The sequence below is a fragment of the Sinocyclocheilus grahami genome, unplaced genomic scaffold (genome assembly GCF_001515645.1).
Source record: "Sinocyclocheilus grahami isolate Dianchi unplaced genomic scaffold, SAMN03320097.WGS_v1.1 scaffold1366.1, whole genome shotgun sequence".
In the NCBI taxonomy this organism is placed as follows: Eukaryota; Metazoa; Chordata; class Actinopteri; order Cypriniformes; family Cyprinidae; genus Sinocyclocheilus; species Sinocyclocheilus grahami.
The window spans coordinates 13,110-30,606 of record NW_015506545.1 but is presented as its reverse complement, the minus strand read 5'-3'; the positions used below and the strand labels follow the sequence as shown (position 1 = coordinate 30,606).

The 17,497-nt window shown below is 35.8% G+C and overlaps 1 protein-coding gene across 1 annotated transcript in view; it reads right to left on the bottom strand.

Moving 5' to 3' along the window:
* The window catches only part of LOC107569623 (CUGBP Elav-like family member 5), a 39,640-nt gene extending 22,930 nt beyond the window's left edge, over positions 1 to 16,710 (bottom strand). The window contains exons 1-4 of the mRNA XM_016255741.1: positions 16,701 to 16,710; positions 16,103 to 16,231; positions 12,681 to 12,760; positions 5,164 to 5,322 (exon numbers count right to left, since the gene is read on the bottom strand). Of these exons, the coding sequence (XP_016111227.1) occupies positions 5,164 to 5,322; positions 12,681 to 12,760; positions 16,103 to 16,231; positions 16,701 to 16,710 (378 nt within the window). The remainder of the gene's footprint in view (positions 1 to 5,163; positions 5,323 to 12,680; positions 12,761 to 16,102; positions 16,232 to 16,700) is intronic.
* Positions 16,711 to 17,497: the final 787 nt, after the last annotated feature.

Here is a 17,497-nt window from a genome sequence, read left to right as displayed (position 1 = left end):
ACTTGTTGGGTCTTTCCCAAAAAGACTCATGGCTGTATTAGATCAAAAGGGTGCTTCTACTAAATACTGAGCAAAGGGTCTGAATACTTAGGACCATGTGATATTTCAGTTTTTCTTTTTTAATAAATCTGCAAAAATGTCAACAATTCTGTGTTTTTCTGTCAATATGGGGTGCTGTGTGTACATTAATGAGGAAAAAAACTTAACTTGAATGATTTTAGCAAATGGCTGCAATATTGTTAAGAGTGAAAATTTTAAGGGGGTCTGAATACTTTCCGTACCCACTGTATGTGGAAATGTGGGTGGACTAGAACCAACTTGATCTATTTTCTACTTTCTTCAATTTCTTGAAGTGTATTTTGAAAATATTTCTAGTGATATTACATTATTATAAGAATTGTAATTTTGCGAGACACACACACACACACACACACACAAACACACACACACACGGTCCATAAAATAACAAAATATATTATATATATCAATAAAATACATTTATATTTATATTAAATATATACGATATATAAATACAAAAATATATATATATATTAACATATATACAAATAAAATATTAATTAATTTCAACTCATTTAATAATTTATAAATAAATATTGAGGTGGATGATAGTGTGTGCCTTTGAGGAACTGATACAAATTGGCTTTCTAGAAGACGGCTGTAAATACACACACCAACTGACCACATCTTGACACGGACAGAGTGTGTAATCTATACATACATCAATATAAACCACACTGATCTATAGGATAAACCATAAGCATGCATTTTTAATGACGACGCTTTGTTTAGCCGTGATGCTGGAGGATGAGATGCTTTATCAATTGCGGGGACATGCTGACGTGTTGGGGGAAGGGTTGGGAAAATGGAAGTGTTTGGTGTATGAAGAAATGAGATATCCAAACGGATGACAATAATCACTTGTTTTGCTGCTCAGTCGAAGTGTAGCTGTAGTTTAAACGGTTGGGCAGCCTCAACGTGCAACAATATAAATGTGTCAACTAGTAGAGATCCTGCTGTGGTGTTTACATGCAGCAGACAGCACAGCATGCAGATTCATTTTTTGTGTATTCATTTATTATGAATAATCAGATTTTTGGTAAAAAAAAAAAAAAAAGAAGAAGAAAAAAATATTTCAGTTTTAAGTTTTTTATGTATAGAAGCTCGTTTCTGCTACAGGATGAAAAATAAAAAATGGATGAAAAAATATTGCAACTTTTTATCTCACAATTCGGATAATTTTTTTCTTACAATTCTGAGTTTATATCTAACAATTTGGCCTTTTTTCTTGCAATTCTGAGGGAAGAAAAGAATTGTAAGACATAAACTCAAAATTGTGAGATATAAACTCACAATTTCGGAAGAAAAATCAGAACTGCAAGATATAAATTCAAAATTTGGATTTCTTTCGCAATTCAGCATTTACATCTTACAATTTTGAGTTTTTCTTACCGCCACATAATAAATAAATAAATAAGGTAATCTCACAATTTTTATGTGCAAGAAAAGTCTGCATTATGAGATAAAATGTCACAATTAGCGTTTTTATTTATTTATATATTTTTATCTCATGGTGGAAGGAAGCTTCAACAAGGCTGCATTTATTTAATAAAATATCCAGTAAAATCTGTAATATGGCCATACTTTACTTTTTAAAATAGCTCTTTTCTATTTGAATATATTTTAAAATGTAATTTATTCCTGTGATGCAAAGCTGAATTTTCAGCATCATTATTCCAGTCTTCAGTGTCACACGATCCTTCAGAAAAAATATGCTTCTAATATACTAATTTGCTGCTCAAGAAATATTTTTGATTGTTAGCAATGTTGAAAACATTCGTGCTGCTTCATATTTTTGTGGAAACTGTGATACATTTGTTTTCAGAATTCTTTGATGAATGGAAAGTTCAAAAGAACAGCATTTATTTTAATTCAATTATATGAAATACATTTCCAGCCAAAAATATGAATAAAATGATATATATATATATATATATATATATATATATATATATATATACACACAGTATCATAACCATGACAGAAAATGTACGCCCACTCGTAGCCGAGGCTCATTATTGCTGTTTTGTTTGTGTGCTCAAGTCGAACTAGATATGAATCACGAAAATCACATTGAACAACAAGAACGCTGGGAACAAATCATAATTAACATGACAAATACTCATGTCAGGTTAATATCCTCTGAATTGTTTGCTTATGATTAGCAAAAGCTGAGTTTCTGTGCAAGAGCCAGGCACTTGCTGTGTGCAGTTGTACGGCGATCCACCAGAAGGCAGTGCAAACCACCAACCGCTCCTCAATCACAACACACCCACTCACTCAAGGTGTTTTCAAACTACAGCATGTTTTTACATCAGTCTGAACAACCAAATGAACATCATCATTGTGCACAAACCCCTCTCATGGTCACTATAAAAGCCTTTGGATTGAAGCGTGACACAGCAGAATTGCACCGCAGTAACGTGGTTGAAATGAAGTGGATTTGTGGCCTGTTCTTTGTTTACATTGAGAAGGTTTCTGAAATACCCTTCAGTGCTCGACTGCTCGTGCTTTGGTTCTTGAGCAGTGCATGCTGCAACATTACAGCCTCCAATCCTCTCTCTCGCCTTTATTTGTGTCTTCTATTCCAGTGCCAGGCCTTTAAGACATCAAAGCAGAGCCAGAGAGTGCTGGAGCCGGGCATTATGGGACATAGAGTGTCAAATAATCCTTACCAGTGCATCACGTCACGTCACGTCAACTTATAAACAAATCAACACTTTCTCACACAATATGACACACAATATGAGCATTTAAACATATTTGTCCAGATTGTAAATTAAATAATAGATTTTTAATACGTCTAAACCTTTTGATATCTGACATTTGCTTTTACTTTAATATATATAATTTTTATAATTTTTATGTATTGTTATTGATATTTTTGAACTCATCATCAAATTAGGTAATATTAGGCCTTATTTGCAAACCAGCAGACCTATTTTTTTTCAAGATGCAGGATTGTGTATATCCACGATACTGAAATAACACTGAATTCCCGTTACACTGCCCCTGAAAATGCAATGCAAACTCACGCTATGTATTGCATAGCACTATAATGCATTACACTGTGCGTTGCATTCTGGCACATTATGCAATGTAACAATGTGTGAAATCAAACTTGCATAGCTGTAAGTGTTTCATGCACTTAGCTATTTGTGTGCACAATTCAAGTTGTGTGTGCGATTATACATGTGTGGTTGTATTTACTGTGTACGGGGACACAGAACAGGTGGATGATGGGATACCTGGGGGTTTTCCTTCTGTTGGTTCCATGTTTAGATGTCACAGAAGGAATTGCACACAGATAGCACAGTATGTTCACACACGCGCGGGATAATAAGAGGCGAGCTGCTAACATGGCGAGGAGGCGCACGCGGTTCTGGCGAAGGATCATATGGATTATAAAATCAAAGCTGTAGTTTGAAATGTCACACACACACATATGCACACACTTCAGCGCAGTGTAATTAAAACTGAGCGCCTGCAGGGTATATGCTATATATGGAGCACGGCGCTCCGTTTGACACGTGATACGGATCCTCAAACTTCCCACTTCTGTGAGACTCCGTGAGCTGAAAAGTATTTAAAATAGCGGCTAACTTCCACACTATCAGATCACAGGCTTAATCTGTATCTAATGCCGTTATCGTTTCAAGTAATACGCTTATGAATATGCACAGAAATCCATGTGCTTTGAATACATTATCCATTCCATAAATGAAGTGCGATTCATCTAAAGAAGATGAATTACTCAAAGACGCATTTGGCTTTTCTTGGATGATGAAGCTAATAAAAATATATGGATTATAAAATCAAAGCTGTAGTTTGAAATGTCACACACACACATATGCACACACTTCAGCGCAGTGTAATTAAAACTGAGCGCCTGCAGGGTATATGCTATATATGGAGCACGGCGCTCCGTTTGACACGTGATACGGATCCTCAAACTTCCCACTTCAACTTCCCAAACTTCCCACCACATCTTGATGATTGAGCCTTTTGATAATATTTGATATATATCTCTATATTTATGTATTTTCTCTGAAACGGCTTAAAAGGAACCATCATTTCACCCAAACAGTCGTGGATGCCAAGTCGATTTAAAGGATTAAAAGAGTAAAAATCTAATTAAAAATAATCTGTTTTTCACTAAATGACATAGGAAGCATGATATTGAATTATTTTCATTTAAATGCACCTAAATAATCACACAAATCATGCATTTAAAGACTTTTTACATGTTACACGCATACTTTAGTGAATATGTTTCAATGATTGATGCCAACAATTGATTGAATCAGTTTTGAACTAGTTGATTAATGCAAGAAATGAAACAGCAAAAATTGATTTAAAATGATGTTTTTCATTATCTGACACAAGAAAGAATGACATTTAATCATGTCATTTATATGCTACTTTTTAAAATGCTACATCCAAACTTTAGTTGATATTTTATTGTATCAGAGTTTTTAACTGATTCCTAGAAAAGAATCAAACGTACCAACTCTAATGCCATGTTTACTAAAGTTTAAATAAGAACAGCTATTAAAATCTCATAGTTGTAAGGCACATGTATGAAAAACAAAACTGGCCTTTTGACACCTTAGTCTTTAGGAAACGTAATGGCCAAATAAATGGCGCAAGCTGCTTATTTTTATACTTATATTCAAATGTACTCTGAATATTTAATATTTCACTCAGCTCTACTGCAAACACATGAACTCAAAACCACAGGTTACAAAAGTGTCCTTTATAATCAAAACCAAATACTCAAAATGCAAATAAAGCATAAAAACAGCACGCTAGATCAATTCGATTCATGTTACTTAGTCCGATGGGATCAAGAGTTCAAATTGCACAGGAACTCTTGGGTTTTTCTGCAAGTATTCATGGGTCGGGAATTGAAATTATGTTAATGCATTATTCAGCAGCGTAGTGAGAGCTAAAAGTGGCTTCAGACAAGGACAGTGGTCATTAATCGGAGGCTTTTAGACTCGGTACAGCACAAATGCACAGGACAATGTGTGTTTGATTCTTTAGGCCCTTTAGACACATGCAATGCATGTTGTGTGTGCTCACCGCGTGTGTGTAAGTACTGTAGGTGCTGCTGTAGGTGCTGAACGGCAGGGCCACGGTGGGGTTGAAGATGCCAAACTGGCCGACCATCTGTTGCATGCGGCGTATGGTCCTCTCTTTATCAGTGTCAGCGAACTTTACCACCAAACTCGACGAAGCTCCCTGCGAGAGACACATGGACAGTTGTACTGTTACACTGCAACATGCACATATACATGAATGAAAATCATCATATTTTATGCTGTTCATTTTGTAGCAAATGTTCGTGTCTTGCACCAAAACACAACTCAGTTTCCAAATTGAAGTCGTTATTCGCTGACCATGCATGTAAGCTGTGATCTGCTGCAAGGAAAGTTAGGATTTATGTCAAGATTTGCAGTAAAAATCTTACATTTGGACCAAAATGTGGTTCCTCACTACAGTAAAGCTGTGGTAAGACTTAGAAAGATGATAAATATAGCCACAAGTTGTATGGAGTGCTTTATGGTGCTTTTGTGTTCATGTTAGTTTATTATTGTTAACTAAAACCAAAACTACACTGAAAAAATTGTGTAGAAACAAAAAACAAAAGAAACAACAAACACAATTTTGAATCAAATTAGATATTTTTTTAAGTAAAAAAGACTTAAATAGTATTTTCTTGTAAAATTTATTTGTAAAATGTACTCTTTTTCTCTTCAATCTTTATAGTACAGTATATTAGAAACATGTTTGTTAACTGAAATCAAGCTGAAATAAACTATAATTATTAGATAAATCACTTAACTAATATTTGAATAAATAAGTTTAGGCTGAAGCACTAAAATTAGCTGAAAAAAAACAAACACTAAAACTAATAAATAAATAAAATAAATAAATAAAAATAAGTTAACCAAAATAGTGATATAAAAAAACGAATAAAAAAAAACACATAACAAAATGACTAAAAATTAATCTAAAATAAAACTGAAAATAGAAAAAAAAATGTATTCAAAATATTATATAAATATAACACAAATTTTCAGGCTGTTCTTCACATAAAGCTCTTGCATAACAAAAAAAAAAAAAGGAATATAGCTAAACAAATTGTATGGAGTACTTTTAAAGTGCTTTTATGTCATTATTATTGTTAACTAAAATTAAAATGATGAGAAACTGAGATAAATGTGTTAACTTAAATGAAGCTGAAATGAAATAAACTACTGTATATTAGATGAAAAACTAAACTATTTTAACTAAACGAAAATAATAGCAATAAGAAAATAATGGCAAATAATAGCAATAAGATCAAAAATAATAAATAGAAACTAAAATTAATATGGCAATAGAAATAAATGAACCCTTAGTAATATTTAAAGAAAAGAATAAAAATTACAAATGCACTTAACAAAAAAAATCAAACTAAAATTAAATATATACTAAAAATATAAAAAGATAATTCGAAATATTAATATAAACTATAGGCAATTAGTATATAAATAATAACAAAATAACACTTGTCCCTTTTGAAATTTCAAAACATCGGTCCTCTTTTATTGTAACTGCATGCAAAAGAGCAACCACCAGAAGAGGTAATCATACAACTGTTTTTGCAGTGTATAGCAAAATCTCCATCTTTGTCACCAGTTATTTTTCCAACCCCGCCGTCTTTCTCTGTCTTGGTGCTAATAAAAAGCGCAGTGCAACATCTCACAAAGATGGGGACTCATTAAAAGGCTCTTGATGATTTACTGCACCACTTGACCTTTCGTGTGCTGGGCCTCTCTGACCCGCTAAACCAGCACGAGATCGATCGCCCTAAAGGCCACAATATTCCCCTCATCTCAGAGACTCTGAAGATCTGGACCTCTGGGGATTCGATCAAAAGCCTACACAGTACTTCAATGCAGATTATGGGTGAAAGTGAGCATCATACTGAGGGGCCGAGCACTTGAAGTGAGCCCTCAGAAGTATGTGTGCATCCTACACAAAGACATACGTCACTGCCACTTTGGTCTAAATTAGCATTGATGTTGAAGTAGCAAAAAACATGAGCGTCATATCTAGTATTTTTATGTAAAGGTCTAAAAAGCGAGACTGCCAGAAACGGTTTGAGATCTGACATCAATGTGACAAACAAGCTGTAAAGAAATGCTGAAATATATTAATGCATTAAAATTGGTATGGTGGAAAGTGTCGCTCTGTAGGACTCAAACAAACTGTAAGGCTGAGCTGTTAATGAGGCCTTTGCTAACTCAACGCATGGCTCTGAATGTGTAGTTGAGGAACTATTAAAATGTCCCTGAAACTCAGTACAGCTAAACGCTCTCTCGCTGGCTCTGTTCCAAAACCTAGTGAGCTGTCTACATAGTCAGCAGCCTTCACACGCAGTATGTAAACTAATATGGAACCAGTTTCTAATGCACTGCTTTAGCAGCAAATGCACCAAACTAAATCGTTATGGGCTTGATAAGATTTTTTCATGTATGAAGGCATCATTTAATTGATCAAATATATTGTAATATGGTGAAATATTGTTTGGTATTTGTATACATCATAAAATGTAATTTATTTCTGTGATGCGCAGCTGAATTTTCAGCATCATCACTCCAGTCTTCAGTGTCACATGATCCTTCAGAAATCATTCTAATATGCAGATTTGCTGCTCAAGAAACATTTCTGATTATTATCAATGTTGAAAACAGTTGTGCTTCCTAATGTTTTTTTTGAAAACCATGATACAATTTTCTTCAGGATTCTCTGATGAATAGAAAGTTCAGAAGAACAGCATTTATTTGAAATCGAAACCTAACATTATGAATGTCTTTACTGTCATTTTTGATACATTTAATGCACCCTTGCTGAATACAAAAAATACAACTTTTGACTGGTAGTCTCTGTGATTCATTTTTAATTTGAACATTGCGTATTAAAAGAAAGAATTAATAAAAGTGAAGACTGAACTTAATGGTGCTGCTGCTCTGAGCAGTTCGTGATCAGAATCTCCTCATTGATTTCATTCTCTTTTTAAGTCGGATGGGACGCCAACCACCAGCTGTTATCTTACCCAGAAATTTGGCAAAAGGTCTAAATCCATAATGAAGGTGCACCAGGCAGTGACATTACAAAGATATCCAATAGGTCACAATAAATGAGAAGAAGCTTTGTGAAAACAATACACCGTAATCACAGACATTGCTATCCAGACGATTACATTTCTCATGGTAAGTCATTTGCTCTGTAATTTTGTGCAGGAAAATTACAGACTTGTTTGATTCAGGCAGAATTAAAGTCACAAAGCAAGTCTGTAAAACACACATTTACCTGACCTCCTCGGAGAAACTAATCTCATTCACCCAAAAATGAAAATTTGCAGAAAATGTACTTACCCTCAGGCCATCCAAGATGTAGATGACTTTGTTTCTTCATCAGATTTGGAGAAATGTAGCATTACATCACTTGCTCACCAGTGGATGCTTTGCAGTGAATGGGTGCCGTCAGAATGAGAGTCCAAACAGCTGATAAAAACATCACAATAATCCACAAGTAATCCACACCACTCCAGTCCATCAGTTAACATCTTGTAAAGCAAAAAGCTATGTGTTTGTAAGAAACAAATCAATCTAAATTGAAATCCATCAATTTGGATTAATAATCTATAATAACCGGGGGTGCACATACGTTTTTCAGTCTGGTTCTCATAAGAGATTGGACTTGATTAGAAAAGCCACACACCTGTCTATATAAGACCTTATCGGTATGCAAAGTGTGTGTGAGGGTGAGATATGGCCTTGAACGTTCATTTGAGGATAATTACTCTCAAGGTTGAGCTGATCTCCAAACACACATTTACAGTGGTTCATCAGAGGCATTTCTCCACCTGTCTTTCGTCTCTGTCACAGTTAGACGCTGTCTGAGTGTTTTTTCCCTCAGTTTGATCATCTGTAATCCTCCCTCTCCTTCTCTTTTTCTCTACTTCTTGTCCTGCTCTCAGGGGATGGAGAAATACACCTCTTTATCTGTCCTTTCAATGTGTGGCAGAGGAATTATTCATTCTGAACCTCAGAGTGAGAGAGAGAGGTGGGAAAACATGCAGAAGGAGTGTGATAAAGAGAGTGAGAGCTGTAGAATAGAGAGGGAATGTTCAGAATAGCATACTAACATACTGCTTGTATGCTATATTGCAGTGTGCAGTATGTATACAGTGAATTTTCTGTGTAAGGAATACCCAGATGGTGCGTGAGGAATCTGCATCTGATTTTGACAGAAAAGCTGTGGAATTCTGCAAAATAGACTTAAATTCTGAGAAAATTCTGTCTTTATTCATCCAACCTCATGACATTTCAAACATGTATGACTTGTTCTGTGAAGGATAAAAGATGAGTTATAATAGTGGATCTTTTGCATGCAATTAGACCCCGACTGTGACTAAAGTGCTTCAAAAAAAAAAATCACATGATGACACCATAAAAGTGGCTATAATCCACGTTTATGGAAATCATACAATAGGTTTGCTGTTTGTGAGAAACAGGCTAAAATCGAATTTTGTGATCAACTTTTATGATATGTTTTAAGATGTTTATACTGTATATAGTTTGTTATTTTGATAAATGTTAAAAATACTTCACTTTGATTAGCTACTTTTCATTAGCAGATTGTAACTATATACTTCGTAAAAAAAGACATGAATGATGTTTAATAACTTTAAATATTAAAATTATTATAATGCAGTCCATCTAGTTAAGATTATCATCTTTGTGCAAGTTAAATATTAATTTACATTTTTTTTGCAGATTTTTAGAGAAGATTTAAGATGATTGAATTTAAGTTGAAATAAAGCCATTGTAAGATGGTTTGAATATATTTTTATTCGTTTTTTTATATATTAAAAATAATAGCGTAACTAACTTCTAGTTTAACTGTTAAATTAATATTATGCTTGCATATAAATTTATATTTATATGCTTGCAGTAAGCTAGTACTCCATTCAGAAGAGAAGGTAAGATGAAACAGAGAGACTAACAGCAACTCATTTGCACTTATATTGGCACTGAAGCTGTTTGAGCTCAACACATGACAGCAGCTCTGTCTTCAACATCCGCAGTTCATGTGTGCGCTTGCTGTTACATGAACATGAGTTCACAAATGATATTGTGTCAATTAACTTGTTCAACATTTTAGGTCAAAATGCATATGAATGTATAGGTAAAAGTGAACATTATAGGTCATTTACCTTTTAAATGAATGTTTTAAAGTACCCCATACCTCAATTAATACAATTTTATAAAAGCTGCATGTATAATAGTGTGTGGTTGTACTCACAGGCATGGTCTGACTCCCGTGCAGCCCGCTGATGGCAGATTGAGCCTCGGTGTGTGTTGAAAACTTGACAAAGGCGCAACCTGCAAAACACACACACACACACAAAAGAAGAGCAGAGAAATAATGAGGAAGACCGGTGGAGGTTATCAGCAGAGGAGTGTGTGTCTCTGGTGAATGCAACACTGGAGATGAGAGAGAAAATGTGCACATGCACACAAACAAAACACTCATTTCACTTTCTTAGAGCACCATATTATCCATATATGCACTATGCATGATTTATGTTATGACTTTTTCTAATCCCATAAAGCTTACTGTACTGTATTTGATATGCAAATTTCTAAGGCTCGACATGATCAAAACTTTGCTGAAAAACCTATTGTACACAATCTACTCCATGCCTTCTGCCGTCTGATTGATAGTTTAGACTTTTTAGCAAGAGTGGTTCATCAGAGGCATTTCTCCACCTGTCTTTCGTCTCTGTCACAGTTAGACGCTGTCTGAGTGTTTTTTCCCTCAGTTTGATCATCTGTAATCCTCCCTCTCCTTCTCTTTTTCTCTACTTCTTGTCCTGCTCTCAGGGGATGGAGAAATACACCTCTTTATCTGTCCTTTCAATGTGTGGCAGAGGAATTATTCATTCTGAACCTCAGAGTGAGAGAGAGAGGTGGGAAAACATGCAGAAGGAGTGTGATAAAGAGAGTGAGAGCTGTAGAATAGAGAGGGAATGTTCAGAATAGCATACTAACATACTGCTTGTATGCTATATTGCAGTGTGCAGTATGTATACAGTGAATTTTCTGTGTAAGGAATACCCAGATGGTGCGTGAGGAATCTGCATCTGATTTTGACAGAAAAGCTGTGGAATTCTGCAAAATAGACTTAAATTCTGAGAAAATTCTGTCTTTATTCATCCAACCTCATGACATTTCAAACATGTATGACTTGTTCTGTGAAGGATAAAAGATGAGTTATAATAGTGGATCTTTTGCATGCAATTAGACCCCGACTGTGACTAAAGTGCTTCAAAAAAAAAATCACATGATGACACCATAAAAGTGGCTATAATCCACATTTATGGAAATCATACAATAGGTTTGCTGTTTGTGAGAAACAGGCTAAAATCGAATTTTGTGATCAACTTTTATGATATGTTTTAAGATGTTTATACTGTATATAGTTTGTTATTTTGATAAATGTTAAAAATACTTCACTTTGATTAGCTACTTTTCATTAGCAGATTGTAACTATATACTTCGTAAAAAAAGACATGAATGATGTTTAATAACTTTAAATATTAAAATTATTATAATGCAGTCCATCTAGTTAAGATTATCATCTTTGTGCAAGTTAAATATTAATTTACATTTTTTTTGCAGATTTTTAGAGAAGATTTAAGATGATTGAATTTAAGTTGAAATAAAGCCATTGTAAGATGGTTTGAATATATTTTTATTCGTTTTTTTATATATTAAAAATAATAGCGTAACTAACTTCTAGTTTAACTGTTAAATTAATATTATGCTTGCATATAAATTTATATTTATATGCTTGCAGTAAGCTAGTACTCCATTCAGAAGAGAAGGTAAGATGAAACAGAGAGACTAACAGCAACTCATTTGCACTTATATTGGCACTGAAGCTGTTTGAGCTCAACACATGACAGCAGCTCTGTCTTCAACATCCGCAGTTCATGTGTGCGCTTGCTGTTACATGAACATGAGTTCACAAATGATATTGTGTCAATTAACTTGTTCAACATTTTAGGTCAAAATGCATATGAATGTATAGGTAAAAGTGAACATTATAGGTCATTTACCTTTTAAATGAATGTTTTAAAGTACCCCATACCTCAATTAATACAATTTTATAAAAGCTGCATGTATAATAGTGTGTGGTTGTACTCACAGGCATGGTCTGACTCCCGTGCAGCCCGCTGATGGCAGATTGAGCCTCGGTGTGTGTTGAAAACTTGACAAAGGCGCAACCTGCAAAACACACACACACACACAAAAGAAGAGCAGAGAAATAATGAGGAAGACCGGTGGAGGTTATCAGCAGAGGAGTGTGTGTCTCTGGTGAATGCAACACTGGAGATGAGAGAGAAGATGTGCACATGCACACAAACAAAACACTCATTTCACTTTCTTAGAGCACCATATTATCCATATATGCACTATGCCCTCAATTAATACAATTTTATAAAAGCTGCATGTATAATAGTGTGTGGTTGTACTCACAGGCATGGTCTGACTCCCGTGCAGCCCGCTGATGGCAGATTGAGCCTCGGTGTGTGTTGAAAACTTGACAAAGGCGCAACCTGCAAAACACACACACACACACAAAAGAAGAGCAGAGAAATAATGAGGAAGACCGGTGGAGGTTATCAGCAGAGGAGTGTGTGTCTCTGGTGAATGCAACACTGGAGATGAGAGAGAAAATGTGCACATGCACACAAACAAAACACTCATTTCACTTTCTTAGAGCACCATATTATCCATATATGCACTATGTATGATTTATGTTATGACTTTTTCTAATCCCATAAAGCTTACTGTACTGTATTTGATATGCAAATTTCTAAGGCTCGACATGATCAAAACTTTGCTGAAAAACCTATTGTACACAATCTACTCCATGCCTTCTGCCGTCTGATTGATAGTTTAGACTTTTTAGCAAGTAAAAGGTCTTTTAGTGTAATAAACAAATGTCCACCTTCAGCTCGTGCAGTCAAATCTTTATAAAGTAAGCATAAGAAAAAGATGAACACTGGACTGAAGCAATTTAAATGTACTTGATTGTCAATACATTATTGTTTAAAAAAATCATCAGGCTTTTGACAAGCGTTTATTTGTTCATCTCTCAATCATCATTGTACTGCATTGCATTATATGTTTTGATCATAAAACTAAATATTTACATTTACATTACATACGTCTCTGTCAGGACCATGAGGTTTAGTCTTGAATGACTAGAAATAGATGTAATGAAATCTGCTTTGTTTACTGCAGACTGACAATTCCAGAGACCAATAGAAAAAGAAAGTAGTGTATTAGCAGACATAGGCAAAGTGTGCAGGTTGTTAGGATTGCGCTGCCTACAGTGTGTGATGCGTGGTTTGCGAGTGGTAGTAATAGCAGGGATATGGAAACACATAGTAAGAGTTGGTCATAAAAACTGAAACAGAAGTGAAGCAAGGTGTAGAAAAGAGGACGAATCAAAAGCGATACGTATGTCCCTTGCCGGTGTCCCTGCTCGGTGGAGTGCGAACTTTAGAGTCGATGGTCTTTACACTCTTCAGCCTTCACACGAGGGCTGCCGTGGTATTCTAACCTTTTTTATACTCGTTTGACAAAACGGAAATTGAATTCAGCTGAACACACTTTACTGTTTATCACAACTAGGCATGGGCCGGTATGAGATTTTGACGGTATGATAACCTTAAGCAAAAATATCACGGTTTCACGGTATTGTCGTTACAGCTCTAAAATGTGTTATTTTTAAATGATTGGGTAAAAAAATGTATTATTAAAAAAAAATTATAAAAAAATTTCCGCTGAACACAATATATTTTGTTTTTGAGCAACATACAGAATATTAGGAACAGTAGAATTAATTTTTTCTTTGATTTGTTTCCTAAAAAGAAGTTACTCTCTACACTGCACTCAACCAGAGGGATTCCTACACTTTCAGTCTTTGAGGAGACATGAAAAACAGAGCACACCACAGGAACGGTATAACGGAAAATATTCGCTGTTTTGAAACTGATTTAAAAAAAATTTAAATCGTGGTATACCTTGAAACCGGTAAGCGGTCCATGCCTAATCACAACAAAGGGCTAAGCAAGCACACGGCACTGACAAGGTATGCGATACAGTATGAGACCAAACACGACTTCAGCACATCTCAACACAGTAAACAAAACAAGCGTTTCCTAGCAAAGACAACTGCGCTAAACACTAATGAGACAAGAAATAAATACACTTACGATCTGCTTTTAACTTCCGCTAATTGACTGCTTTCTCTCAAAGAGTACTTCTTTACACTGTCTTTTGCTAGTGCTTGAACACACTTTACTGTTTATCACAACAAAGGGCTAAGCAAGCGCACGACACTGACAAGGTATGCGATACGAGACCAAACGCAACTTCAGCATGTCATATTTGATACATAGCTACATGTATCAAATATGATGCGCAACAAAAACACATGCAAACTTTTCTTTTTATATTTTGTCAAAAGCTTCAAAATCTCTTCCATTTGAAAAAACAAAATGAGACTATTATTTTACATGTCAGGCTTTACAGTGGTTAAAATCACAGCATGTCCGTGCAGTGAAAGGTCACGTGATCGAACGGCACAGCTGATCATCAAATCTTCATGATTTCGTGTTGAGTTCAAAACCTCTCACGTCGTTTCTCTCTTCACACTTTTCAAACACGATTGACCTCTCTGACATATCTCCCCTCTTGCTCTCCCTTAATGGACACAGCGATCACAGTCTGTGTAAATAATTCCTGGTTTGTCAGGTGATATCGGCGCCCACCAGCCTCCAGAATGAATTCTGCCATGTTAGCGCTGAGAAACCCCATCACAAAACGTCGGCTTGACATGTGCGTGTTCGAATAGACTGACGTGGTGAAATTGAATGTGTAAATGAAAGCACTTCTGCTTGTGGCAAGGTAGTTAGATCCTCCCTGTATTGATGTTAGAATATTGTTAGCCTATCAGTAGGCATAGGTGGGTGTATAAAGGGCTGATTTGTGTCAGTCGGATGTGTCACTCAGGTGCCCCGACTCCTTTTCACCCGCTGTCCGCTTAGAATAATTTTCTTCCTGACCCGACCGTTCCGCTAAATTTAGATCTCGTTTCCAGAATCTCACATTTAAATTTCCTCTACTGAAAGAGAGATAGGCTGACAAATAAATGTGTAGTCTGCACAAAATTGTATGTTACTTTATTCGTCTTGCCAAGAGTCTTGAATTTATTGACTTTGACTTGAATTTATCTGAATTATCTTAAGACACAAAATTCGTTTAATATTTTATGCAACACAGTAGGAAAAAAAAGTGTCAGAGAAAATAAAAATGTTGTACAAAAATTGTATTTCTTATTTTTATTCGTCTTGTCAGGATACAATGCTTTAACATTGACAACACAATAGGGAAAAAGTGTCAGAGAGAGAGAAAAAAGCCTATTAGCTATTTTTATTCGTCTGGTCAAAATACCAAATTTGTTTGATGACATTTTTCTGTTAACACAGTAGGAAAAGTGTCGCAGAGAAAAATAAATAAATACGACATCTTTCATATAAAATTATAGGCTAAGAAAAATATAAACAAAACCGAGTTGAATGTCCTTCAAGGACAGCGCATCCACACTTTGCTCCATCCTTATTCTGCTCTCTCACTCATCGACAACCTGCCTGTTCTGTCTGAGGGCCATATATTTACCACAGGTACAGCCTGCTCTGAGCACTATGCACATGCTGCGCACAGACCATGCAAATAAAACACGTGACTTTTAAAGCATGCGTGCAGCGCGTGCATAACAGTCCTGAGCGCAAGCTGTACCGGTGGCCAATAAGAATAAAGCGCAGATATGCAGTTTTAAATGGACGTCGGGAACGGGATATTGTTAGACCGCCCGCTCACAAACTCACCTTTACTGTTTCCATCAGGGCCTCGTAATACAGTGCACTCTTCAATCACTCCGTAGGGCTCAAACAGGCGGTACACGTCCTCTTCTGTCTGCTGCTTATTCAACATGCCCACAAACAGCTTCCTGTCCTCTGAAACATAAACACACAAAGAGAATATATGGTGCGTTCAAGTCATGTCGGATAGATCGTATTTACGAGTTGAATGCACATTAACGCCTCCACAAAGTCGTTATTATGAGTGGGAAACTCTACATTTTCTTTAAGCCCAGAGTTTCTGAGTTGGGGGCGTGTCAATGAGAAACATGGCGGAATCGATGGATGCAACGTCTGTAGTTGACGGTAACTTTTTGTTTAAATTGATAGTTTAGTTGTCCTATAAATTTAAATTGGTCATGTTTTTGTAACGCAGCTGGTTAATGAAATCCAAGTTAAAAAATGCTATCATTTTTGCACCTATAGGTGAAAAACACACCTGATGCGAATTCTTTGCTCTTCATTTTCTATAAGCGGAGTTAACAGACCCTGTTGTATTTTCTTGTAATTTATTTAAAAGAAGGTACACCGCCATCTTGTGCCGACTAAACTGACTTGAACGCACCTGACGTCATAATTTCGACGTCCCAGGAGGACTTCTACTAATATACTTCTACTGTATCTTCGCACACAAAAATGGCAAGAGGACACAAAAATAAAATTTGAAGTTTGCAGACTGAATCATAGTCCTAGATACTGTCAAATAATCCCAAAACAATTAATAATCAATGATCTTTGCTGGCTGCACTTAAAAACAAATAAACCACAAATGACTATTTTGAATTGATTCTTTAAATGGATCAATCAAAAAGACTCACCAACTGCCACTTAAAGGGTTAGTTCGCCCAAAAAGGAAAATTCAGTCATTAATTACTCACCCTCATGTCGTTCCAAACCTGTAAGACCTTCGTTCATCTTCGGAACACAAATTAAGATATTTTCGATGCCTTGCGAGAGCTCTCTGACCCTCCCATAGACAGCAAGTGCCCTTACACGATCAAGGCAGAAACGTAGCAAGGAGATCGTTAAAATAGTCCATGTGACATCATTGTTTCAACCGTAACTTTACGAAGCTACGAAAATACTTTTTGTGTCCACAGAAAACAAAAATAATGACTTTATTAAGCAATTCGTCTCCTCCGCGTCACCCTATAGCGCCATTTTGGAGAGTATCACATACGTAAACAACGTATGTACGTGGATATGTTGTTTACGTTCAGATCAAAGCGTAAACAACGTAAACAGCGTATCCGCGTACGGTGCTGCTGACACAGAACAGCATTCGTTGTTTACGTATGTGATACTCTCCAAAAAGGTGCCAGGGTGATGCGGAGGAGACGAATTGTTGAATAAAGTCGTTAT